Source organism: Geotrypetes seraphini, chromosome 9 (genome assembly GCF_902459505.1).
Source record: "Geotrypetes seraphini chromosome 9, aGeoSer1.1, whole genome shotgun sequence".
NCBI classification, from domain to species: domain Eukaryota; kingdom Metazoa; phylum Chordata; class Amphibia; order Gymnophiona; family Dermophiidae; genus Geotrypetes; species Geotrypetes seraphini.
This window is the reverse complement of record NC_047092.1, coordinates 34,450,809-34,476,916: the sequence shown is the minus strand read 5'-3', so window position 1 is coordinate 34,476,916 and position 26,108 is coordinate 34,450,809. Positions and strand designations below refer to the sequence as shown.

General features: G+C 39.6%; 1 protein-coding gene across 2 annotated transcripts in view; it reads left to right on the top strand.

Annotated features, from left to right (window-relative positions):
* The window catches only part of LAMB4 (laminin subunit beta 4), a 188,627-nt gene that overhangs the window by 20,505 nt on the left and 142,014 nt on the right, over window positions 1-26,108 (top strand). Inside the window, exons 3-7 of one of the 2 annotated variants that reach the window (XM_033959725.1) lie at window positions 1,208-1,365; window positions 15,243-15,378; window positions 21,157-21,230; window positions 22,430-22,618; window positions 24,221-24,284. In XM_033959725.1, coding sequence (XP_033815616.1) covers window positions 1,208-1,365; window positions 15,243-15,378; window positions 21,157-21,230; window positions 22,430-22,618; window positions 24,221-24,284 — 621 coding nt within the window. The remainder of the gene's footprint in view (window positions 1-1,207; window positions 1,366-15,242; window positions 15,379-21,156; window positions 21,231-22,429; window positions 22,619-24,220; window positions 24,285-26,108) is intronic. The other variant, XM_033959726.1, reaches the window with a different exon arrangement.

Below are 26,108 nucleotides of genomic sequence, written 5' to 3'. Positions count from 1 at the left end.
ACAGCTTAGTAAAAGAACCCCATAGGAATTACCATGAAATATGAAGCTTTTGGAACACCCAGTCTGCTTTTGGAACACCCACTGTGTATCACTGCAGACTATCTTCTATCTAAGGCCATTAATTACAAATTCATTCACCACTGTCCAACATGTTTGAATTCTGTTACAACATAACAGCAGCAGAGTGGAAGAAGAAAATATATCCATGCAGTTAAAAATTTAAGATAAGTTCACAGACACTTATTTGATTTAACGTCAGAATAATTATGACGGTTTCAAGCCTCTGCCATCTTTGATACATATGGTTGCTTACATTGCTGCATTGCTGTTCATTGCTCGCAGCTGAATTGCTGTTTATTGCTATATGCATTTAGATGTAGTTGAAGTGCTAGATATTGTGATAAACACGCATCGTTGTTATTTTTTTTTCCCATGACAGTTTATTAAGATTTTTAAAAAATACAAGAGAATATAAAACTGAAACATCAATGAGGTTCACGGTACATCAGTGCATGAATCAATACAAAACATAGGGCTCCATTTACAAAGGTGCGTTGGGGCCTTAACGCGCGGAATAGCGTGCGCTAACATGCCGCGCTCACTAGCCGCTACCGCCTCCTCTTGAGCAGGCGGTAGTTTTTCAGGTAGCGCACACTAATCCGGTGCGTGCGCTAAAAACGTTAGCGCAGCTTTGTAAAAGGAGCCCTTAGAGTTCCAACATCTGTTTCTATGCTTACATTCAAAATCAACGGAACAGAGAGAATGGATATGAAGTGAGGTTTCAATATTAAGCACTGCTGGACAATGATTGCAGAGATTCCTGCAAGGGAGACCAGTGTCTATTGAAAAAGACTGTGGTTCCAAATTTCTTGGCAAGGACCAATTCATATTTGTAGTAATGTAAAACTGACTGCCACCAGTGAGGAAGAGAGCTAGTGGACTTCCAATTATTGGCACTTTAATACATTATTAGTGAGGAAAAGATTGAAAGAGAAAGCCAAATAAAAAATAGTAAAATACTATATTAAAATAAATATTAGAAAGGAATGAAAGAGTTTTTATATGAAACACACAACTCAATATCAGATTATTTATTTCAGGTTCACATATTAACTTATTAAGTTGGTGTTTCTGTATATTTGACAGGTTTTTCATAAAATGTATTTCACTGAATACAACTTGACTTTTGTGTTTGTTTGTATTTAAGTGTTGTTAAGTCTACTGTATGCACAGGATGACTGTTTTAATAGCTCCTGTCATCCATCCATCGGAGATCTTTTAGTGGGTCGCAGTGGTCAGCTAACAGCCTCTTCAACTTGTGGACTAAATGGATCTCAGAGTTACTGCATTATAGGATATCTTGAGGTTTGTTTTTATATCTTCTTCCTAGAATGGTAGCACATGGTATTATTTTTTTTGCTTATGATAAAATTGCCTATTATTCAATTGATAAATCTAGGGGGGGAAAACCAACTAAGAGCCCAATATTCAAAAGGGTTTAAAGGGTATAACTGAGTAAGAGAGGCTTAAAACTTGTTGAGCTGGCTGGCCAACAATATTCAGTAACACTGTTGGGTAGTGTCACCGAATATATCTGCTAATTGGTCATTTGTTAACCAACTAGATTAGGGGCTGTCTGGGACTGAAATATAGACAAAGCTATAACTTAGCCAATTAGCAGCAATTTTGGGTCTGCTAATCAGCAAAAGGATAGGGCAACAAAAAGGCTGAGGCTTCCATTAGAGGTCATGGTGAGTAGGAGGATGTGGGCATCACTTTTGCCCTAAGAACCATGTAGACCATCAGGAATATCAAATGTAAGTCTGGGGGAATCGTTGAGGAATGGGAGCCTGGTTGAGGATTCTGCTTTTCTTTAGGAGAGAAGGATCAGGATCTGGGGAAAGGAAGAGAAGAACTTGGAGGGGCCCATATGTGGGTCCCAGCCAATTTTCTCCTAGGGCCTGCATAAGTGTCTTATGCAGGTTCCAGCTGAATACCAGCCCTAACCCACAAAAGATCCAGCAGCCAGCATGACCCTGAATATTCAATGTCAATGCCCAGACATGGTCCAGGATTAAATATCAGAACTAGAGAATGACACAGTGGCAAAATTCATCACCGTTTCCATCCCTATGGGAAACAGTCCCGTGTCATTCTTTAGTGTCTATCTCAGCCTCAGTCCTTCTACACCAGCATTCTTCAATGCAAGGCTTGAGAATCAGTGGCTGTGCCCATTCATACTCTGATTCTTATGTGAGCCAAGAATAAGATAATGAACCCATTGTGACATCAGTGATGTGATTGGCTCTGAGGCATTGGTGGAATGAGGCATTCTGACATCACAATATCTGTTCTGGATACCAAGGACTGTCATTCTTTAGTGTCTATCTCAACCTCAGTCCTTCTACACCAGCAATCTTCAATGCAAGGCTTGAGGGTCAGTGGTTGTGCCCATTCATACTCTGAGTCTACCCTCTTTCCTACCGTCTTTCAGATGAAATTTAATGTAGACAAATGCAAAGTGATGCATATTGGAAAGGATAACCCAAATCACAGTTACCGGATGCTAGGGTTCACCTTGGGGGTTAGCGCCCAAGAAAGGAATCTGGGTGTCATTGTAAACAATACGATGAAACCTTCCGCCCAATGTGTGGCAGTGGCCAAAAAAGCAAACAAAATGCTAGGAATTATTTTAAAAGGGGTGGTTAACAAGACTAAAGACATTATAATGCCTCTATATCACTCCATGGTGTGACCTCACCTGGAGTATTGCATTCAATTCTGGTCTCCTTATCTCAAGAAAGATATAGCGGTACTAGAAAAGGTTTTCAGAGAAGAGCGACCAAGATGATAAAGGGGATGGAACTCCTCTCGTATGAGAAAATACTAAAAAGATTACAGCGCTTCAGCTTGGAAAAGAGAAGGCTGAGGGGAGATATGATTGAAGTCTACAAAATACTGAGTGGAGTACACGTGGATCGATTTTTCACTCTCTCAAAAATTACAAAGACTAGGGGACACTCGATGAAACTGCAGGGAAATACTTTTAAAACCAATAGGAAGAAATATTTTTTAATTCAGAGAATAGTTAAGATATGGAACGCGTTGCCAGAGGTTGTGGTAAAAGTGGATAGCGTAGATGGTTTTAAGAAAGGTTTGGACAAATTTCTGGAGGAAAAGTCCATAGTCTGTTATTAAGACATGAGGGAAGCCTCTGCTTGCCCTGGATCGGTAGCATGGAATATTGCTACTTCTTGGGTTTTGGCCAGGTACTAGTGACCTGGATTGGCCACCATGAGAACGGGCTACTGGGCTTGATGGACCATTGGTCTGACCCAGTAAGGCTATTCTTATATTCTTATATATGTTCTTAAAGAATGACATGAAGATGGATTCCCGCGGGGATGGGAACGATGACGAATTTTGTCATTGTGTCATTCTCTAATCAGAACCTAATTTTGCCTGTGGCAGTCAATGTTTAACACTATCAGCTGAATATTGACTGGTATTTGTATTTTCATTACAAACTAGAAATACATGGATATTTCAAAGGTTCACCCAAAGAAAGCTCTGAACCCATCACTTCAAATTTATGCATATTACGGGTGCAAATATGCTTTTATATAAAATCACTTTTGAACAGAATATCAGCAATAATTTTAATCTGGCATGTTCTACCAGGTAGGCAGGCAGGCAGGCAGAGGCTTGCCTGGTAAGAAGTAGAGATACTTCCTACTTTAGAAAACCTCACTTAGCAGGGTGGTAGATGATATACTTTGCTCCAGTTCTGGGTATAGCAGAGCAACATGTGGCTGTGCCTTTTCATGTAAGAGATTTATTAATGTGCAGTACCTCACTTCTAAAAGTAGGATTTTTGGGGGGGACAAAGGAAGGTGATGGGGAATAACTAAACTTGCATTTTTTTTAAATATAAAGTTGGACACTTATTTATGAAATTTAATATAAATTTATTCTGCTTGATATTCAGCCCGCAGCGGTTAGCGTTTATATAAATGGCGACTGCCAAAAGCTGATTTAGAATCAAATAGTCAGCACCGGGCCATATTTGAATGCCAGCACTGGATATCTGATTCATTGTGGGCCATTAGAAATTATCCATGTACTGCCGATATTCAGTGCCGGTAGCAAGTTAGTTTCAAGTTTAAATAAAATTTGATATACTACCTATACTATAAAATTTGGGTAATGAACATTATGACAAAAAAAAAGACATACTGTGATGATGGGATGGAGGTAAGAAGTACATTTCAAAATAAGAAAGAGAGCCATTTAAGGAAAGTACAAAAGGGAAGGGATCCCATCTGTAAACCGAAGCTAAAGCAAAAGCAAAAGCAAAACTCTAGAAAGGGCAATATATTAGAGGTTAAAGGCATCTTTTTTTTTTTCAGTTCAAAAGATTTTTATTGGTTTTGTGATAAAGCAAAAGGCATACAACAAGATCAAGGGATACATAATACAAATGTAATGATTATACATATTATAACACAAGTACATCCAAAGATCAAGAACAGAAAAATAAGGAAAAGGGAAAAGGGAATGAATTCGTACAAAAAGTGAAACATGGCTCATCAAACATACATATGCTCTAGAAAAAACATAGCGAAGAGCCATGAGAGTAACAATAATAATTTGGTAGTCCATACTGGATGTCAATAGAAAAGGACAGAAAAGAAGTAGTAGAAGAGAAAAGGCAGTTAGAAGAGGGAAAAGAAGAAGGTGACACAAATAGCTTATCACAGTCCAAGACTGATTAACCAGTAGCTTGATATGGCAGTTTCGAGTATTCCAATAGTGGGGACCACATTTTGTTGAAACGATCAAGAGCATGAGAGCGTTCTGCAGCTAAATGTTCGAATTTAGCTATCAAGCATACGGAATTCCACCAACTAGCTCGTTCCGCGTTAGCTAAACTTTTCCAATTAGATAGGATTATTTTAATAGCTATCAAAAGCAACAACTGGCGTAGATTATTTGCATCAACGGAGAGCCCTAGGTGGCCAAATTCATCCCCAAATATTAATATGGGGAAATTGAGTGGCGATGATATTTGTAGTATTGTGCAGATGTCGTGCCAAACTGTCCTCCAGAAATCTTGTAATAATGGGCATTCTAGTAGCATATGACGTAGAGAGCCAGTATCTTGACTACAGGACCAACATTTGCTCTCTATATTACTACCTAATTTAGCTAATTTCTGCGGAGTCCAATAAGCTCTGTGTATCAGAAAGAAAAACGTCTATCTGTATGTGGAAGAACGACATATTTTCAAGCACCTGGTCCAGATATTAAGCCACACATCGGTATCAATTTCCACCTCCATATCTCTCGACCAACTGGATTCAAGTCCTGTTAATTGCTGGATTTTCTTTGATCTTATCCACCTGTACCACTGCGACGCTGCTTTACGGTGTTGCGATATAGTGGAACTAACTTGAAGAATATCAGGGGTTGCAGATATGAAGGATTTATTTTTTAGTACACATTTTAATGAATGCTGTAATTGTAGCCATTGATAATGATATGTGTGTGGCAAATTGTAGAGGGATGCCAGCTTATGAAAAGATATCTACTCATCTCCATCCAATAATTGATGAATTCTCCAGATGCCCGCCTGTTGCCAGTACTTCCAAGCAATAGTGGTGTTCTGTATTGTAAGGCATCTTTAAATAGAAACGTTTTTAGTTTTCCTTTGAAACGTTCTAATACAGTATCATCCCTTAGGTCAGGGGGGGATTGCGTTCCAGAGAGTAGGGGCTGTAACAGAAAAGTTTGTTGTTTGTGTAGTACTAAGGATGGGGATAGATGGAATGGTTAGAAGATTTTGTGACTGTGATCTGAGTATTCTAGTAGAGGTATAAGGCATTAAGATGCTATTCAGGAATTCTGGTTGGTCATTGTTGAGGGTTTTGAATGTTAAGAGCAAGAGTTTGTAAATTATTCTGTGAGGTATTGGAAGCCAGTGTGCTTTTATTAGGAGAGGTGGAACATGGTCACATTTTTTTGAATTTTCTATGAGTTTTATTACAGTATTTTGTATAATTTGCAAGTATCTGGTCTCTTTTTGTGTAATGCCATTATATAGTGAGTTACAGTAATCTAAAACATGAAATAACCAGAGAATGTATCAGAGTGTTCAGTGCAGAAAACTCAAGAACTTTGGAGGCGTAGCCTGTGGAAACATTTTTGAACAGCAGAACTGATTTGGTGGTGAAATGTTAATTTGCTATCTGGGCAGGTAAGGCAGCCTTGCCCAATGTCACACCTAACATTTTATATTCATGTTCCTTGTTTTTCTTACCCAGGTGCATCACTTTGCATTTTTCTATGTTAAACTTCATCTGCCACTTTTCTGCCCATTTCTCTAGCTGGTTCAGAACTTCAGAGAGATTTGAACCAGCTAGAGAAATGGGCAGAAAAGTGGCAGATGAAGTTTAACATAGAAAAATGCAAAGTGATGTACCTGGGTAAGAAAAACAAGGAACATGAATATAAAATGTTAGGTGTGACATTGGGCAAGAGCGAACAAGAAAGGGACCTGATAGACAGGACCCTGAAGCTGTCAGCTCAATGCGCAGCGGCAGCAAAGAAAGCAAACAGGATGTTGGGCATGATAAAGAAGGGAATCACAAGTAGATCGGCGGACATCATAATGCCGCTTTACAGATCAATGGTCAGACCACACTTGGAGTACTGTGTCCAACACTGGTCTCCCTACCTAAAGAAGGATATAACCCTACTGGAGAGGGTGCAAAGGCGAGCCACAAAGCTAGATAAAGGTATCGAGAATTTGAGCTACAAAGAACGCCTCGGAAAACTGGGATTGTTCACCCTCGAGAAGAGAAGACTGCGAGGGGACATGATAGAGACTTTTAAAATACTAAAAGGATTCGCCAAAATAGAGCAAGAAACATCATTATTCACATTGTCAAATGTGACTCGGACAAGAGGTCATGGACTGAAACTGAGGGGCACCAGGCCCAGGAAAATATCAGGAAATTCTGTTTCACACAATGAGTGGTGGACGCTTGGAACGCTCTCCCAAAGGAGGTCGTGATGGAGACCAACATTCTGGGATTCAAGGGCAAGTTGGATGCACACCTTCTTGTAAATCACATTGGAGGATACGAGTAAACAAGGTTTCTCAGCAGGGTTGGCCTCCGCGGGTGGGGGTCGCCGGACTGGATGGACCTGGGGTCTGATCCGGCAAAGCCATTTCTTATGTTCTTATATTCTTATGTTTTTCCACAGTCCAGCTTACCCAGTTATCTGGGCACTGACACCAAATATTAGTAGTGCTCAGATAACTTCCTTTTCTAGCTGCACATTTTCCTTCTGGATTGCCTCCGTACTGCCTGCATCGTTTCAGGGCAGTCTGACTTAGATATTCAGTGGTAGTATCCCGTTAGGTGCCACTGAAAATCTTGCCAGGATCCGGTCAGGAGGAATTAACCTTGCTTGCTTAACTCCCTTTGAATATTGACTTCATTGTAGTTTAGAGGGACTGATTATGAAACATAGAAACATGATGGCAGATAAAAGGACAAATGGCCCATCCAGTCTGCCCATCCACAATAACCGTTATCTCTTCATTTCTCTAAGAGATCCCACATGCCTATCCCACTCCTTCTTGAATTCAGACACAGTCTCTGTCGCCACCACCTCTTCCGGGAGACTGTTCTACGCATCTACCACCCTTTCTGTAAAAAAGTATTTCTTTAGATTACTCCTCAGCCCATCACCTCTCAACTTCATCCTATGCTCTCTCATTCCAGAGCTTCCTTTCAACTGAGACTCAACTCATGCGCATTTAGATCATGTAGGTATTTGAAACACTGAATATTATAGAAAGAAAGAACTCAAAACTGCAGAATGAAAGAAGGCTCTGAAATTATTAATGTCAATATCTTTTTTAGGTCCTTACTTTGAGGAAATAAACATTCTCAGCAATCATGAATATTTGCTATTAAAAGGGCAATACTTAAAAGTCATTCACCTGTGTAAATAGGATATCGAACACAGAGATTAACAATGAAAGAACTTTTTCTTACATGAAATGGGTGTCAGGTCAAAAGCGTGCCGGGACAAAAGCGCGCGCAGACAATTGAGCGCAGCGCGGAAGCGCACGCCACAGAAAATTACTGTTTTTAGGGCTCCGATGGGGGGGCGTGGGGGGGGAACCCCCCCACTTTACTTAATAGAGATCGCGCTGCGTTATGGGGGCGTTGGGGGGGTTTGGGGGGTTGTAACCCCCCACATTTTACTGAAAACTTCACTTTTTCCCTGTTTTTAGGGAAAAAGTTAAGTTTACAGTAAAATGTGGAGGGTTACAACCCCCCAAACCCCCCACAACGCCGGCGCGATCTCTATTAAGTAAACTGGGGCGCTCCCCAACAAAAACCCCCGTCGGAGCCCCTAAAAACTGTAATTTTCTTTGGCGCGCGCCTCCATCTTGCGCTCAGTTGTCGGCGCGCGCCTTTGTCTTTCGCGGGGTTGTCAATGATCCCATGAAATGTAGCTAGCACTAGGTGGGGGGGGAGAGGAGAGAAGTGACAACACATGTAAAACTAGGCATTTTTTGGAAGGGGGAAAGTACTAACAGATAAAACAGTAAAAGATCTCTATAACATAACATAAAACTTTATTTCTATCCCGCATTACCTTGTAGTTCAATGCGGGTAACATAATATAGAAAACTGTACACAAACAGTAAAATACAAAATTAACCACACATGATAGAAACCTTCAAGATCCTGAAAGGCATAGAGAAAGTAGACAGTGACAGATTTTTCAAACTAAGGGGAACCACAAGTACAAAGGGGGCACTCGGAGAAATTGAAAGGGGACAGGTTTAGAACAAACGCTAGGAAGTTCTTTTTCACCCAGAGGGTGGTTGATACATGGAATGTGCTTCCAGAGGCTGTGGTGGACAGGAGCACTGTACAGGGCTTCAAAGAAGATTTGGATAGGTTCCTAGAGGAAAAAGGGATTGAGGAGTATAGATAGGTGTAGAGATGGGTTATAGGAATAGGAGTAGAGATAGGTTATAGAGCTAGTCAGGGACCACTGCTCAGGCAATGGGCCTGATGGCCGCCGCGGGAGCGGACCGCTGGGCGAGATGGACCTCTGGTCTGCCTCAGCGGAGGCAACTTCTTATGTTCTTAATAGGCCATATCATTTCCCCCAAAAACAGATATGTTTTAAATATATTTCTATAATGTAAATAGGAAGTAGATGTCAGAATCAAAGGACAAAATTCTTGTTCCCAGTGGGCTGCCTGATAAGAAAGCATTCGTTCTAATTTGTTTAAAAGCAATCATAAAACATTTATGTTTAAAGATGCTTGTGACACAATTTCAAACATCAACAATTCAAGACAAATTCCCTTTTTCCATTCCCCCATTTTTTTTTTTTTTAAATATACAGTAATGTAATTAATTTCCCTCCTTCCCTTCTGCAGCATTACTACTCATCAATTATATAGCGCTGAAAGGCGTACGCAGTGCTGTACATTTTTACATTTATAGACGGTCCCTGCTTAGAAGAGCTTACAATCTAACTTGGACAGACAGACATGACATATAGTGTTGGGGATGCAGAACCCAAGGTGAGAAGAGTTAGGAGTCGAAAGTGCTCTCGAATAGGCGGGCTTTTAACTGGGCCTTGAACACTGCCAGAGACAGAGCCCGCCATAAGGATTTGAGCAGCTTGTTCCATACATATGGCGCAGCAAGGCAGAAGGGATGGAGTCTGGAGTTGGCAGCTGAAAAGAAGGGCACAGAAAGGAAGGACTTACCATCTGAGCAGAGCTCACGGAAGGGATCATAGGGGGGGAATAAATGAAGAGGGATAGTGAGCGGCAGCTGAGTGCGTGCTTTAGTAGGTAAGTAAGTGGAGTTTGAATTTTATTCGGAACGGATGGAAACCAAAGTGACTTTAGGAGAGTGGGTAACGTGAATAAAGTGGCTCTCCCAGAATATGAGTTGTGCAGCCACATTCTGGACAGATTAGGGGGGAGCGCGAATGCTAAGCAGAAGGCCTGAGAGTAGCGAGTTGCAGTAGACTAAACGCAAGGTGACAAGGGTGTGGTTAAGTGTTTTGGTAGTGTACTCGGAGAGGAAGGGTTGGATATTGGTAATATTATAAAGGAAGAAGCAGCAGGTTTTAGTGATATATTGTATCTGGGTAGTGAAGGAGAGAAAGGAGTCAAAGATGACACCAAGATTACGAGCAGACAAAACAGGAAGGATGAGAATGTTGTCCACAGAGATGGAGAATGAAGGAAGCAGAGAGGTGGTTTTAGGCGGGAAGATGAGTAGGTCTGTTTTAGCCATGTTCAATTTTAGAAGGCGGTGAGACATCCAGACGGCAATTTCGGACAGGCAGGCTGATCTAGGATTCAGTACAGATATCTGGCACAGAGAGGTAGATGTGGGAGTCGTCAGCATAGAGGTGATACTGGAAGCTGTGGGAGAAGATCAGCGCTCCAAGTGAGCAAGTGTAGATTGAGAAAAGGAGCGGTCCCAGCACAGGACCTTGAGGTACACCAATCAATAGCGGGAAAGCTGTGGAGGAGGAACCACCATTGCATACACTGAAGGTGCGATGGGAGAGAGAGGAAGAAAACCAGGAGAGGGCAGAACCCTGGATTCCCAACAAGGACAAGGATGTATTTGTTTATTGTTTGTTCGCACTTGTCTTTGTTTATAAATATTTCAAATTATATTTTACTCTGTATGTACACCACCTATACTGTTAGACAGGTGGTATATCAAATTAAAAATAAACCTGAAACTTATGTGTACAGCCCTTAACTGAAGGAAACACAAAATAAGTGAAATTGCGTAAAGGATGGTGACCAGAAAACAACGAACAGACTGCAGATAATGTACAAGATGCAGGCATTGTTTATTAGTAAATGCAGTAACATATACAACCTTATAGCCAACCAAGGGACCCGACACGGTCCGTGTTTCAGATAACACGCCTTCCTCAGGGGTCCATGGTGGTTAAGGTATAAAGCCATTGTGCAAGACTTGCTTGACCCCATTTGATCGTGATTGGCTTGTGTTTGTTATCTTTTATGCAGTTTGCTTTATACCTTAACCACCATGGACCCCTGAGGAAGGCGTGTTCGTTGTTTTCTGGTTGCTGTCGTTTACTGCAGACTACGTTGGATTTTCTTTCTCCCTCTTGTAAAGGATGGTGAGAAAGGTTAACTAAATATCCAGGAGCTAAACCATGAAGCACCTTATAACACAGGCAACCAAATTTAAAAATGATTCTGGCGTCTAGTGAAAGCCAGTGCAACTTGTGAAAGTAAAATGTTACATGGTCGAACACTCAGATGAAAAATCAAATGTAGTGCCGTGAAGATGTTTATAACAACCACCCAAATAAACAATATATTACAGTAATCCAAAAACAGACTGTGCTAGAAACTGAAAGAATAATTCATCAAAATAAAATCTAATAGAGTGCAACTGTTCTCCTTTGGAGGTTTTCATAGGAAGAATATAATAACTGCCATACTGGGTCTGAGCAAAGGTCAATTTAATACTATGATTTCAACAGTGGCCAATCCAGGTCTCAAGTACCTGCTGGGATCTCAAAAAGAATGATGGATTACTCCTAAATATAAGCAGTGGCCTTCCCCATATCTACCTTAACGAAAGATTAGATTCTTACCTTTGCTAATCTTCTTTCTTGTAAATCCACACTTTATTCTGGGACCAGTGGCTTATTTCCATCTACCCGCCTGGACTTTGTAGGAAGCCTCAAACTTCAGAGGCTTAAACCCCTACCTCTCTTTCCTCATCGCTGTCCCTGTGAATATCAGTTAGTCTTAAAGCAGCCAGGAATATCGTAGAGGATAAGAACAAGAGAGAAAGGAGAATGATAACACTCTCCAACAAATAAGTCAATTCTGCTTATATCAATAAAAACGATAGAACAGGAGGATCATAGATGGCGTTGGAAGTGGATGCCTGAGAGGAGGCTCCGATATCGAGCCATGTTACCACTGCTGAACAGCCTTCCCCTAACTGAAGGCATGGGGAAGAGAAAGGGAGTCCCTCCGGCATTGTCCCTCCGGTGGTGCCGGTATCCCAGCAGCGGTTGCAGCAGACAACGATTATGGAGGCTTTCTCCCATGCAGGTGAGTCTGTATTGCCTACTTCAGGGGGAACCTTGGCTTCTTCGGGAGACCCCGTGCATGTGGAGAGGGCGTCTCTGAGCTCTGAACAGTGGATGATACCACTCCAACCCGTAAGTACTCCAGTGGAGGGAAAGCTGGAGGTGTTCCTCAGAATGGAAGCTTCACTATCCAGCTTAGGAGGGAACCCAACTCGAGCCCTTTTGGAAGCGGGTGAGCAGGGAGAGGACCAACTGCCCCACACCAGGTTTGAGATGAGAGGTGCTTCGGGAAGGACCAGCATACAGCTTAGTGTTGGAAAACCCCGCAAAATTGACATGGAGGCACTATGACAAGCTATATCTGTTATGGATGCTAATCTTAAACTATCTTTTTCTACTTTTAACTACAAGCTACGAGACAGTATTTTCCAAAGTTGAGCAACAAGGTGTGTATATTGCTCAAATGAAAGAACAATTAGAGAAACAAGAAACAAAACTCTCCGAAATGAAACAAGTAGAATTTGGATTATTAAAAGAAAGGACTTATATGGCTAGAAAAATGGAGAGCTTTGAAAATCAGTTGAGGAAGAACAATTTGAGATTTTTAAATTTTCCTAAATCTCCGGTGATCTCTCCTATAGAGATGGTCAGAAAATATTTTAAGGAAATACTGTGCATTCCACCTGAAAATTTACCTCCTATAGTTAGAGTTAATTACCTACAATTAAAAAATTCTGGGGAGGCTTCTACCCCTACGAAGATTCATAGAGATAAAGTGGTAGATCTGGACTTGACAACCTTCCTAGAGAGCTCATTGGAAGTGGTAAGTAAAAAGAGAACCCTGTTAGTTACTCTAGCTTTGGAAAGTGACCGTGAATATATTCTACGTCTTTATTTTCATCACTTAAATGATCAGTTCTTTCGGGCTAATATTTGTATATTTCCAGATATAGTTCAAAAGTCCCAGAAATGGAGGAAGAAGTTCTTGGCTTTAAGGCCAAGAATCCTTGCCCTAGGTGGAATTTTTTTGTTAAAATTTCTGCTGAAATGTTTTCTTACCTATCAAACTAAGAATTTCTTATTTTTTGAACCCAAACAGCTGTCATTCCTGTCCTAAGTTATTTGGATAGTTAGCTGGACACCGGCACAAAATATTGCCAGTCTCTAGAACAGGCATGGGCAACCCGGTCCCCGAGGGCCGGAATCCAATCAGGTTTTCAGAATTTCCCCAATGAATATGCATTGAAAGCAGTGCATGTAAATAGATCTCATGTATATTCATTGGGGAAATCCTGAAAACCAGATGCCTGCCCATGCCTACTCTAGAACAACCTTGGCTCTGTCCCCAGACTGCGGCAGTACTGTATACATAACACAAGGATGAGTTTAGTGATTTTCAATGACATTTCAATGACAGCTGTTAGAGTTTATTGAAACCAGAGAAGGAGGAGCATCTGTAGCTATTAATGTATAACTTGCTATATCGGCTGTAGGTAATCCTGAATAATCCCGCTTTCTTTTTGTGTTGTTATAATTCTTTAATATTGTATTTCTTGTTGATCCTCTCCAATTATGTTGAACTAAATATCCACGTAATTGTTTTCTATTCCTTTTGTTAATTTCCATTGTTATATTGGTCTGTTCAAGTTGTGATTATTCTACTTGATTGTAATGAGAAAGTTGTTATAAATAAAAAATAATAAAAAACAGAACAGGTCATAAAACACTAGACACCTGAACAACGAAACATGGATACATGAAAAATAGTTGGGGTTTGTTTTTTTTTAAATATGATCTGCAAGATATAGGGGGAAGAGGGAGGTGTGGTTTGTATTTGGGGTTTAAAAGTGGATGCTAGAAGTTTGATGCTTTAAGTTTTATTATACCAAACTTGATTGGGGTTGTTTTTTTTTTTAATTTTGAAGTTTATACACTTAAGAAACATGGGGCCTGATTCTGGAAACGGTGCCTGCCACTTGCAAAATGGTTGCCTACCGCATGTCAATCACCGGCAGGCGCTGCATACAGAATCACATCTATTTTTTGTTCAGACACCTTAAATGTAGGCCAGCGTTCCCCTTTCTCTCTTGTTTAATCCTCTACAGATGTTCCTGGCTGCTTTAAGACTAACTGATTTAAGGCATCTGACTCACATTTATGGAAGCACCTAGGCGGATGCCTAAGCCCACTTCTAATGTAAGCCACGCCTACACCAGCCTTAGGCATCTGTAGGCATCAGACGCCTATATTGTATGCATCATTCACTGTATTGATAATTTTTTTTAAACGTGCATCCCGATTAGTCCATCAGGACACTGTTTTGAGAATCAGGCCCATGGTGTACTATTTTTATTTGGTACAATATTGACTGATGCCATTGCATTGCTATATCTGTGCCTTTTCTGTTTGTTATACTCAATAAAAGAGATTACACAAAATAAAAAAAAATAAATACAATTTGTAAAAGTTTTACAGAGTAATAAAATAAACTCCGCTGTCAGTGCTTCTTTTAAAAACCAGCTGCAACATTTAAAGTTATACCCAGATATTCTGCACTGGCCTACATCTGTATATCAGTGTTAAATATTCAGATGTGGCGCTTAGATAGCTATTTTCCTGTCCTAAGTTATTTGGATAGTTAGCTGGACACCGGCACAGAATATTGCCAGTCTCTAGAACAGGCATGGGCAACCCGGTCCCGGAGGGCCAGAATCCAATCGGGTTTTCAGAATTTCCCCAATGAATATGCATTGAAAGCAGTGCATGTAAATAGATCTCATGTATATTTATTGGGGAAATTCTGAAAACCCATGCCTGCCCATGCCTGCTCTAGAACAACCTTGGCTCTGCCCCCGGACTGCCGCAGTACTGTATACATTACACGAGGATGAGTTTAGTGATTTTCAATGACATTATTTAGATAATGCCACTGAAAGCCAGTGGATAGCTCTAGTCAGTATACCGCTACTCAGATAGGTAGCTTTGACTACTGAGCCATTAAAAATAGGAATGAATTATATTTAAATGTAGAATTAATCCACAGGGAAATTAGATCTTATTTTATGATTCTTTTGTTGCTTCTCTGGTAGGGTGAACAAAAATGTTTTGTTTGTGATTCCCGATATCCATATAGTCCATACACAAATTACAACAGTCACCCAATTGAAAATGTGATCACAACTTTTGAACCAGATCGGAAAAAGAAGTGGTGGCAGTCGGAAAATGGTAACATATTTTCTGCATTGTTTGATCATTTGTTTTTAAGTGCCCTATGTTTAAAACACTACCAACTTTTCATTCATCTATTTCCCTACCTACTTCCTTCCTCTGAAATCTTTACAATTAATAGAGCTTTCCACTAGTTTCTCTGTTCTTGGTTTCTCTGGCTTCCCTGATACCTCATATCTCTTTCCTATATACCAAGGTCCCTTTAACTAAGTTCCATGAATGTACAATATAACCTAAATATTCTTTACCTTACTCTCTTCATTCAGTAACATATGCATTAACCAGCTCATATTTGGAATATTATGTTACAAAGAAGTGAAATCTTGCATTTGAATCACATAAAATTTACTTATAAGAAATATATACAGTGTTACCTCAGAAATCCAAACGCCCCAGAACTCGAACAACTTGAAATCTGAACTTTTTTAAAAATTAAATATTGCCCCAGAATCCGAAAACTTTTGGAATCCGAACATACGGTGTGGCGTTGCCGGTGACGGGCTCAGGCTTAGGCCCCTGTTCACCGCACAGCCACGACCGATTCCTATGTGCCTCCAAGAGACGTTGGAGGTCCTGTTGGTTAAAACACTTAGTCAGGCTCAATAAAGTTATTTCAGTCACTGGTGTCTCCCTTTATTGACTACAAAACGCTTTATCCCTGGTTGGTCTTTCAGCTTTAAAGAACCATGAATAGGAAAAGCAAAAAACAAAATCTGGGCTTTCAAAATGTAGCCCTTCCCTTCTTGGCAGGTACAAATAAGTGAGTCCCACAAACAATCTCCAGTAGCTCAGCACTATCAAGTCTACTGTCCCCAGAACAGGAAGATGATGGAGGGGGCGGGGCCAGCAGAGCCAACAATCACGCACAGGCAGACCACAGACTCACAAACACTCCAGAATCTCCAATCATCCTGCACCCTGGGCGGACAGTCCCCTCTTCTGGTTCCGCCCTTGGTATGCCACTGGTACTGTATTTTTGGGTTGTACTAGTATTCTATAAAGGAAAGTAGGTACTTTTGTATATTAGGCTTCTATCAAGCAACCTAAAGGTTATTTATAGGCACCCAGTTAAAAAATTACCCCCAGAGGGAGTAATTCTAAAAAGGTCACCTAGTTTTAGGCATATAAATGATCTCTTAGGAAATACTGCCTACCAAAAAGTACACACCATGATTTGATGCTGCATACTTTGCTAGTGAGCCTGCACGTGGAACAAGGGCAAAGTGCACGGGTACATGCACAAAGTATTGAATTTTATCATTTATGCACGTGTGCTAACATCTAAGCATGGGTGATTACACCATGTAAGGAATCGTGCCTTTCAGCCATTTATGCTAGTGTTCTATAAAGGAAAGTAGATAACCACTTTTCTTGATATTATAGGGTTAAAATAGGCATCATAACCAGTGATGAACATGGATATCCTCAAAGGGCTATATTACAATATGCTATTTACCACTGGTCCTATGCTAGGCAGTGGAATTTATTTACTAATAACCCATGTTAACAGTGTTAGCATGCACGAATCCAGTAGTACACATTAATGTGATGAAGACAGAAGTCTTATGTAAAGGTCGTGATACAGATGGAGTCATTTCCCACAGAAATAGTGTTACATGGTGCTGTTATCCCTGTTCTGCATCAATGTAAATATCTTGGGGTAATTTTAGACTCAGTGCTATCGTTTAAGCCTCAAGTTAAGGTGGTGGTTGTCACAGGTATTTTTCAAATTCTGGCTATTACATCATCTAAGAGACTATTTGTTGGTTGGCAATTTTAAGACCATTATTAGTGTGTTGTTAACCCCTGTATTTGATTACTGCAATGCTCTGTATCTTGGTTTACCCAAGTGTGTGGTCTAGGCTTTACAGGTAGCTCAGAACACTGCTGCACATATTATCATGCGAGCGTCAAAATTTGATCATGTCACCCCCATTTTGCAGGATTTGTACTGTTGCCTATTAGTGCGTGTATTCAATTTAAGGTTTGGTGCTTAATCTCTAAACTGGTACATGAGGATGGTTCTTCAGTTGTAAAATCTTTATTGCATTTCTACAGTCCTTTATGAACATTAAGATCGATGGATAAAATGTGTTTGGATGTGCCTTCTTTGAGTGAAGTGAAACTCTCTGGCCACTATAAAACTATGTTGGCAGTACAGGGACCAATGCTGTGGAATGCATTACCCTTTGAGATAAGGCAGGTGTCTAGCATTTTGCAGTTCAGGAAGATGGTTAAAACTTGGTTATTTGAACAAATGTTTTTCTCATGAACTGTTTTTCAATATTATTTTTTTATCTTTTGACTGAAGTTTCTTGAATTAGGATATGTTATTAATGATTGGCGTAAGTTTGAAATTTTTTTTTAGGTTTTCATGTTTTTAATGTTTTGATGGTATCTATCTGGTATGATATTTTATTTTGTATGTTATGTTGTTACCCGCCTAGAATTGTAGGATATGCGGGCTATAAATTTTTAAATAAATAAATACATACATCTGGAAGGAGTCATTTTGTAAAGATTTATCTGCATATAAAGGAGAAAGCAAAGATACTTACATCTGCATATAAAGGAGAAAGCAAAGATACTTACCTGTAGCAGCTGCTCTCCAAGATTGTGGTAAGAGCAGTTAATGCAGTTGATTTTAAAAAAGACTTGACAAGTTCCTGGAGGAAAAGTCCACTGTTTGCTATTGAGACAGACATGGGGAAAGCCACTGCTTTCACTGGATCGGTAGCATGGAATTTTGCTACTATTTGAGTTTTTGACAGATACTTGTGACCAGGATTGGCCATCATGAAGACAGGATACTGGGCTAGATGGACCATTGGTCTGACCCAGTAAGGCTATTCTTATGTTCATGTGGGTGACATCATCCTCGGAACCCGATACAAATACTACCAAGTGCACTGTCACTTTAAATCTTTAAGCAGTGCCCATACCACACATGTGCTGTGCCATCCTACCTGACATCATCTCACAGGGTCATCAGATCAGTAACAAAGCTAAGAAGCCAACCAGGGGAGGTGGGTGGGTTGTGAGAATATATGCTTGCTGCTCTTGGAGAACACCTACATAATAGTCTCGTGTAGGATTCCCAAGCTGCCAAGATCATGACTCTGGACATGGAGAATGGATATATAAATATGATCCTGGTGTAACCTAAGAGGATTGAAAGGAAAGTTGGCACTCAGTTGTCAGAAGTAAAAGTATGAACTGAGGACCAAGTAGCCGCTTTACAGATGTCCTCCATAAATACAGAGTGGAAATGAGCCACTGAAGTATCCATAACTCAGACATTTTGGGTTGTTACATGGCCCTTGAGTGTCATCCCAGCCTGAGTATATGTGAAGGAAATACAATCTGCTAGCCAAGTGGAGATGGTTCTATTGGTAACAGGAACTCTGAGTCTGTTAGGGTTAAAAGCCACAAAAAGCTATGGTTTAGTCCAGGTAGTATGCAAGAGCATGTTTGCAATCCAAGATGTGAAAAGCTGCTTCTTCAGGGTGTGTATGCAGCCTTGGAAATAACACAGGCAAAACTATGGATTGGTTGAGGTGAAATTCTGAGACGACTTTAGAGAGGAATTTTAGATGAATTCAAAGCATTACTCTGTCATAGTAAAATCTTGTGTAGGGAGGATCTTACACAAGAACCTGAAGTTCACTTACACAGCGAACAGAGTTGAGGACAATGAGAAAAGCAACTTTCCAAGTGAGAAGTTTGAGAGAACAAGATGTAAGTGGCTCAAAGGGAGACTTAATAAGAACAGAGAGTACAACGTTAAGATCCCAAGCAACAGGTAGAAGCTTCTGTGGACACGTCAACCTCATTCAATGCACGTAAAATCCTATTGAATAAATAAGATGCAAACCACTACGGAACTTTATTACCTTTGTTGGGTAATAGAGACTTTTGTCCTGGGGAGGGGGAGAATAAAACCTTTCATTTTTTCTTTCTTACTAAAGACTATGGTGCCCAAATGGGTCTCTGGACTTCTGATGTCTGCCTCCGATTCCACTCTCATAAAGCAACACTTCTGCATTCTTTTTTGGAATGTGCTTCTCTCACATTATGGAACAAAATGTTTGCTATTTTGGAGGCTTCTTTAAATTCAAATTGGAATGGAACTGTATTCTCTTTTTACTCTTTGATGTATTTTATCTGCATTATATTATAAATGCATTTTAGTTTTTGTTGGTTTTTTTTTTAAGTTTCCATCATTCTAATTCCATCATTCTAATTCCATCATTCTAATTTGTTATATCTCATCTGTATTGCATCTGTATTGTACTAGCTCAACTTGTTGTGAACCGCCTAGAACTTTTTGATATGGTGGTATATAAGAATAAAATTATTATTATTATTATTATTACTTTAGCTTTGTTATTGGGGGTTATATTTGATTTTAAAAAATTAACATTTCACAATCACATAAGTTATGTAATCAAATCTTGTTTTTTCAAGCTCAGGATGATCTGGTCAATCTCTAAATTTCTAGAACCAAAATCTTTGAACATATTGGTTCACTCATTAATCATTGCAAAACTGGATTACCGCAACAGCTTATTTACAGGAATAACTCAGAAATAATTGAGATGCCTTCAGATAATCCAAAATGCTGCAATCAAATTAATAACAAAAACTAAGAAATATGACCATATAACTCCTTTACTTCGGAATGCCCATTGGCTACCAATCAATCAAATAATTTCTTATAAAATTTAATTAATAACTTTAAAAATGATTCATTCAAAATCACCCCAATTCATTGATAAATATCTCATTCCATATGAGCCATCCCAGACTCTTAGATCATCTGACCACAAATTGCTTACTTTCCCCTCCCTTCGAATAATAGGAAAAAAAGGCAGGAAATTTTTTCAGTAGTGCCCCACAACTTTGGAATACCCTACCAGCTTCCGTAAAGAAGGAGAGCAACCTTGACCGTTTCAAGGGCCTACTTAAGAGTCATCTATTCAAAGAAGCCTTCAACATATGATCTCATCGTTCATATCATTCTTCAAATTCCCCCAAAGAAACAAGTAGCAATGTTCCCTTTCCTTTTGTTTGTTCCTTATTTGGCTTTCTTTCCTATACAACTTATAGTTCTAACCCAGCTTCCTTTTGTTTGTCTGTCAAATATTGTCACCTATTAGTATGCCATTTATTTGATGTTGTTTCTCTTAAATTCTTTTTAATTCCTATGTTAATGGCGTTGTTTTTATCTTCTTATAATTTTATTTTTGTTTTCCCTATATATTTTAACATGTATTTCGCTTAGAAATTGGATAAGCGACTGAATCAAATTTTAATAAAAACTTGAAAACTTGATCAGATCTTTATAGACCAAGAACTTCCACTGGAAGAATGCAAGTTCCTATACATTAACATTTTGCTCGCAAAACAAACTATACTACAGTTTTGAGTCCCTTCTTTTCGGGTCTGAGTGGGTAAGGTATCCAACACTGCAACCTTTGAATTAGCCAAGTTTTCCAAGTTTTATTAAAATCTGATATACCACCAAAAAATTGTCAAAGCGGTTAACATCAATCATATTTACAAATCTTTAAAATTTAGGGAAATATATTTAAGACTAATTACTAACAGGACTGAAAGAAACAACGAGGAGAACTTGAATCATACAGTATTCTGCATCCCACTTTTCATGGTCATGCCACTTGCTTTCAGTTTTATTCTTTAATTCCTGTAACTGATCACTTCTATTGATTTACCAATTCTCATTTCATTTCTGTTTTCTTTCTAAATATGTAGGTGTTGATCATGTCAGCATTAGGTTGGATCTGGAAACTTTATTTCAGTTCAGTCATCTTATACTGTCTTTTAAGGTAAAGTACAATTATCACATAAATTTTTTATTAGTGATTGTTTGCCTTTAGCATATTTCCTCTGGTATTTAAACATATAACCAAAATATTCAGCTTATTTTGCTATCCTAAATTATCCAAATGGTTATCTAGATAACGTAGTTGAATACTGCTGCCACCTGGATAATGTGCCGTTCCTCTAAGGCTCTACCCTGGACTATCCTGCCTCTATCTGGATACCAGTGAATGGCATTTATATGGGTAGAAGGTGCTGCTGTCCAGATTTCTTTTTTGGGGGGGTTGTTATCAACATGGGCTATCGTTATGACAAGTTATTTTTACCACAAATTATGCTATTTTAGTACAGGTCCAATTTTGAGGGGAACTTATTTAAGTGTGCTATTTTTAAAGATGGGTTATTTTTAGCACAGGGTCCCATCTTATACAATGAATTTCTGTGCTAATAACACAACTTGTAAAATAACCGGTCTTAATTGTAGCCCAGATTGATAATTTCCAGAGCAGTATCAAAAACAGACCTATTTTTAAAATTTGTATGTTCTCATATCATGGTTATACAAAATGGTGCTGTTTAAGCTAATGTTATTCCTGAAAATGACCATTTCTCTTGCTTTGTGATCTGCCTAGAACTGAAAATCTTTGGCGGACTATAAATCAAGAAATGTAATGTAACTCATAATAATTTCCACCCTAAGGCCCGATTCTATAAATGACATCTAAAAGTAGGTCTCACACTATATAGATTACTCTACCACTCTTTCAGAGAAGTGCATTTAAAATATATTTAGTACAGGAAAAGGCCTCAGAAATTGAACCTATGCAGAGTCGTACTATCATAGACTGAGAATCGTTGACAGAATACATTAGTGAAATGCAGTAGCCTGGAATGCCGGAAAGTTTGGCCCTGAAGCAGCGGACACGAATGTAACTCCGTGAAACGCTGGCCGCGTCGGCAGTTTCTAAGACCAAGCACTGTTTTAAGTTAAGTAAGATTTGTGTCACCTTTTTCAGTTGTATGGAGTAGTGCATGAAAATTGGCTAAGTGAAAAGCAGGGGAAGTAAGAAGAAAGGAGACTTTTTCTACTGCCCTTGGCCAATGAATGAATGTGACCTCCAGAAAAGACAACTGGGATAGAGGTGGGGGAAGGGTTGTATTGCAAGAGAAAATTATTAAAATAAAATGCACTTTTTTTTCCCAGACATTTCGGCCTGCAGCAATGTTGGTTGAACGTTCCAGGGATTATGGCCTGACATGGAAAGCATATAGATATTTCGCACAAGACTGTGCTGCTTCTTTCCCCAACATCCCTGTGGGTCAGGCAAAAGGTGTAGGAGAGATTGTCTGTGATTCAAGATATTCTGACACAGAGCCCTCTACGGAAGGAGAGGTATTTCTCTTGTTTTCCACCTATCATTAACCTATCTGCCTCCCAGATAAACATCTATTTTTGAAGAAATTTCAAAGTCTGACATGTGCAATACACATATAAGCAAAATCTGCTCATGATAACTGTGCAAATTACTTTATAAATAATTTGCTTTATCCTAGAAAATATAGGCTGTAAGGTTGTGTTATATTCTATTTAAGATTCTTGATATACCACCTTTGGTGCATCTACTCTGCCCAATTTACTTCCTGGTATATGTCATATAGGTTTATCTTTGCCTTTCTTTTTGTATCTTCACGACTAGGGATCTTCTCTAAATATTGCAAGTTTTCTTGAATTCTGTTACTGCTTTTGCTTCTACCAGGCTGCTTCACAAATCTTCAAACATTCCGAGTCTTCTGCTTTCAATGGGAGACTTCCTTTTACAGGTCAACACCCGCACCCCACTGAGGGAGCACAAACTCCCACTCAGCACTGTCTTGACTTGTCAGATGCAGTAGCTCCCCCTCCCCCTGCCCCTCCCATCTCCCGTCGGCAGCAGGAAATGCTTTAATTAAACATCATCATCAGCTGCCATAGGACCAGTCTCATGATAAGAGGTAAAACGATTTGCACAGTCCAACTCATTCTGGTTTAACAATAGTAGCTGTATTGGTGTTCTAGACTGGTGTGATATTTACAGTGTTGTCCTATATCCCAAGGCAAGGAAAGTGACTGATAGGAAAGCTAAGTTAAAAGAAAGAGTTGTGAGAGAAGAGCAGAAAAAATGGTTATCTGTAGCCATACCCACATGGCTAACTGGACAACTTTAGGTCTGCTATTTAAACAGTTCTAAGTGCCTGGCTCATTATGAGGATACTGGCATTGAGTACTGCTGGGTGTCCACAGAACTTCCAGAATCGCCCCGACTCCATCCAGATAATTCTGGCTCTGGACAGTGCCATGGCAGTCAGAGAACATCTTCCGTAGCACTATCAAGTTAAGTGCTGCCGAATTCCTCCTCCTGACCTACTCATCCTGATTTAATCAAGCAAGAACTGGCCTAGAGAATGGCATGGGGACAAATTTGTCCCTGTTCCCGCGGGATCTCAGTATCCCTGTCCCGTCCCCATGAGTTCTGTTCCTGGTCCATTCCTGCAAGCTCTGCCTTATCTGCACAAGCCTCAAACACTTATGATTTTATATAAGTGTTTTTGGCTTGTGTAGATGACAGAGCTTGCAGAAATGGAGCAAGGACAGGGACAGAGCGCGAGGGGATGGGACGGGGATAGAGAAATCCCACGGGGACGGGGAAAATTAAGCCTGCCTGGTTAAATCTTAGTTTGAACATTTGTGAGATCCTATTTCTCTCTAATGGAGACAAAATATCCTAATCCTTAATTCATCTTCCCAAAAATATTGTCAAAAACTTTGCTTTCAATGACTCAGTCACTCAGGATGAGTGGTAGACCTTTATTAAAGAATTGGAAGGTGCTATTGTTTGAGTATGTGAAAGTGAATGAAATTTTGATATCACAGCTTGTTCCAAGATTTTGGAACAAAGATTCAGGATTAAACTTGGCATCTGAGATACAGTATCCTAACCTTTTCTTAAATTTGCAGGTTGTCTTAAAGGCCTTGGATCCTAGCTTTGACATTGAGGATCCTTATAGTCTCTATATCCAAGGTATGAGCCATTATGGTCATAAATATTAAATATTGAAAACTCCTTATGTAGACTTATCTTATAAATCCTCAAAAATATATGTGAAACACACAAAATCCTTGTGAACTTGGCTACAACACAAGACCAAGTGTCCAAACTATAGTTCCAGTTTGGACACTTGGTCTTGTGTTGTAGCCAAGTTCACAAGGGTCTTATCTTATAAGCCATTAAAATAGTTTTCCTAGTAAAATACATCTATACGTACAGATTATTGGCTTGTATTAACATTGTGTCAGAATTGTAGAAGGTATTCACATCAGGAAAAGATAATTTTTTTTTAAACTTCACCCAACCAAAAAATGTGGAAGAAAACACTATGGCCCTCATTTTATAAGACCTATTAGCATTTGATACATGCTTAAAACAGCACTTAAACATTTATCTTGCATAAACATCTAATTCCCCTTTTTTCAAAGCAGCGATAATAATGTATCAAACTTGTACAAATGGCAAGGGGGTATGGTGAAGGCATGTCTTGGATGTGACAAGAGTGTGGCACATTCACAGTCATTTAGACCCCATTTTGGAAAGAGACTAAACATCAGTGCCCTAAAAGATCAGCATTGGGAGTTATTCCTGCTACCAAGCAAGTTTAAGATTTATGAAACAGCTGCTATTGAGCAGCACTCCACTGGAGGAATTAGGTAGGTTGTCTCCTTAATCCCATTGTGCCAGGGAAAGGAGGGGGAGGGGTGTTACCCTCCACCCTCCCCAAAATACCAAACTGGCAAAAGAATCCAGTCATTGTGACAGCATCAGAATACACTGTGACATGATTTTTGTTCCTGGGTAGCAAGTGTAATTTTCTAATTGCTCATGCCTAAAAGTATAGGAAATGTCTTGTTATTTCCATAAAACTTTGCTTTTGTGACCAGGATAGTCAGATTTTGCCATTTACTTATTTAAAATATGATAACACCAAATTTTCATCTTTTCATTCTTATAAACTCATAAAAAGCAACATATGAATCACAATTATCATGTATTTATATTGAAGATATACAAAGATAGCCACATAAGGATTTAGAAGTAAGTAGTTTTTTTAGATTTACGATTGTATTGTAAGTCAGTTTCACAAATCAGCCTCCAGATGTAGTCCTCCCATCATGTTTTCATTATATTGGTAGCGGAATTCAAAGTCCAGTATATCCTGGTGGAAGCGCTCACCTTGCTCCTCTGAATGTATTCCCATGTTCTCCTTGAGTGTTTCAAGATGAGCATCAAGGACATTGGACAACCTACAGTCCATTATACTGTAATTCTTCATCAAATTCTCAACCAACTCCACATAGTTTTCGGCTTTGAGATTGCCCAGGAAGCCCTGAACTACTGCGACAAATCTGTTCCAAGCGGCTTTTTCCTTCCTAGTTAGCTTCTTGGGAAACTCCTTGCACTCCAGAATCTTCTTTATCTTTGGTCAGACGAAAACACCAGCTTTGACCTTTGCCTCAGGCAGATTAGGGAAGATGTCTTGAAGGTTGAAGGTATTTGAAAGCTGCTGATTCCTATCTAGAGCTCTGACAAAGTGTTTAATTAGGCCCAATTTCATATGCAGTGGTGGCATCAACACCTTCTGGAGATTCACCAGTGGTTCCCATTTGAAGTTGTTTCTCCCCACAGATAACCTGATCTACTGCGGCCAGTCTTGCCTTTGGTAGTGTGCCTTTGTGCCCTGCTATCCCAAAGGCAGAGATGCCAGGGAAACTTTGTAAAACAGCCTTGGAGACCCATTAGGAATGCCACCATTTTGAAGTCTCCGATGTCCTCCCAGCCATACTCATCATA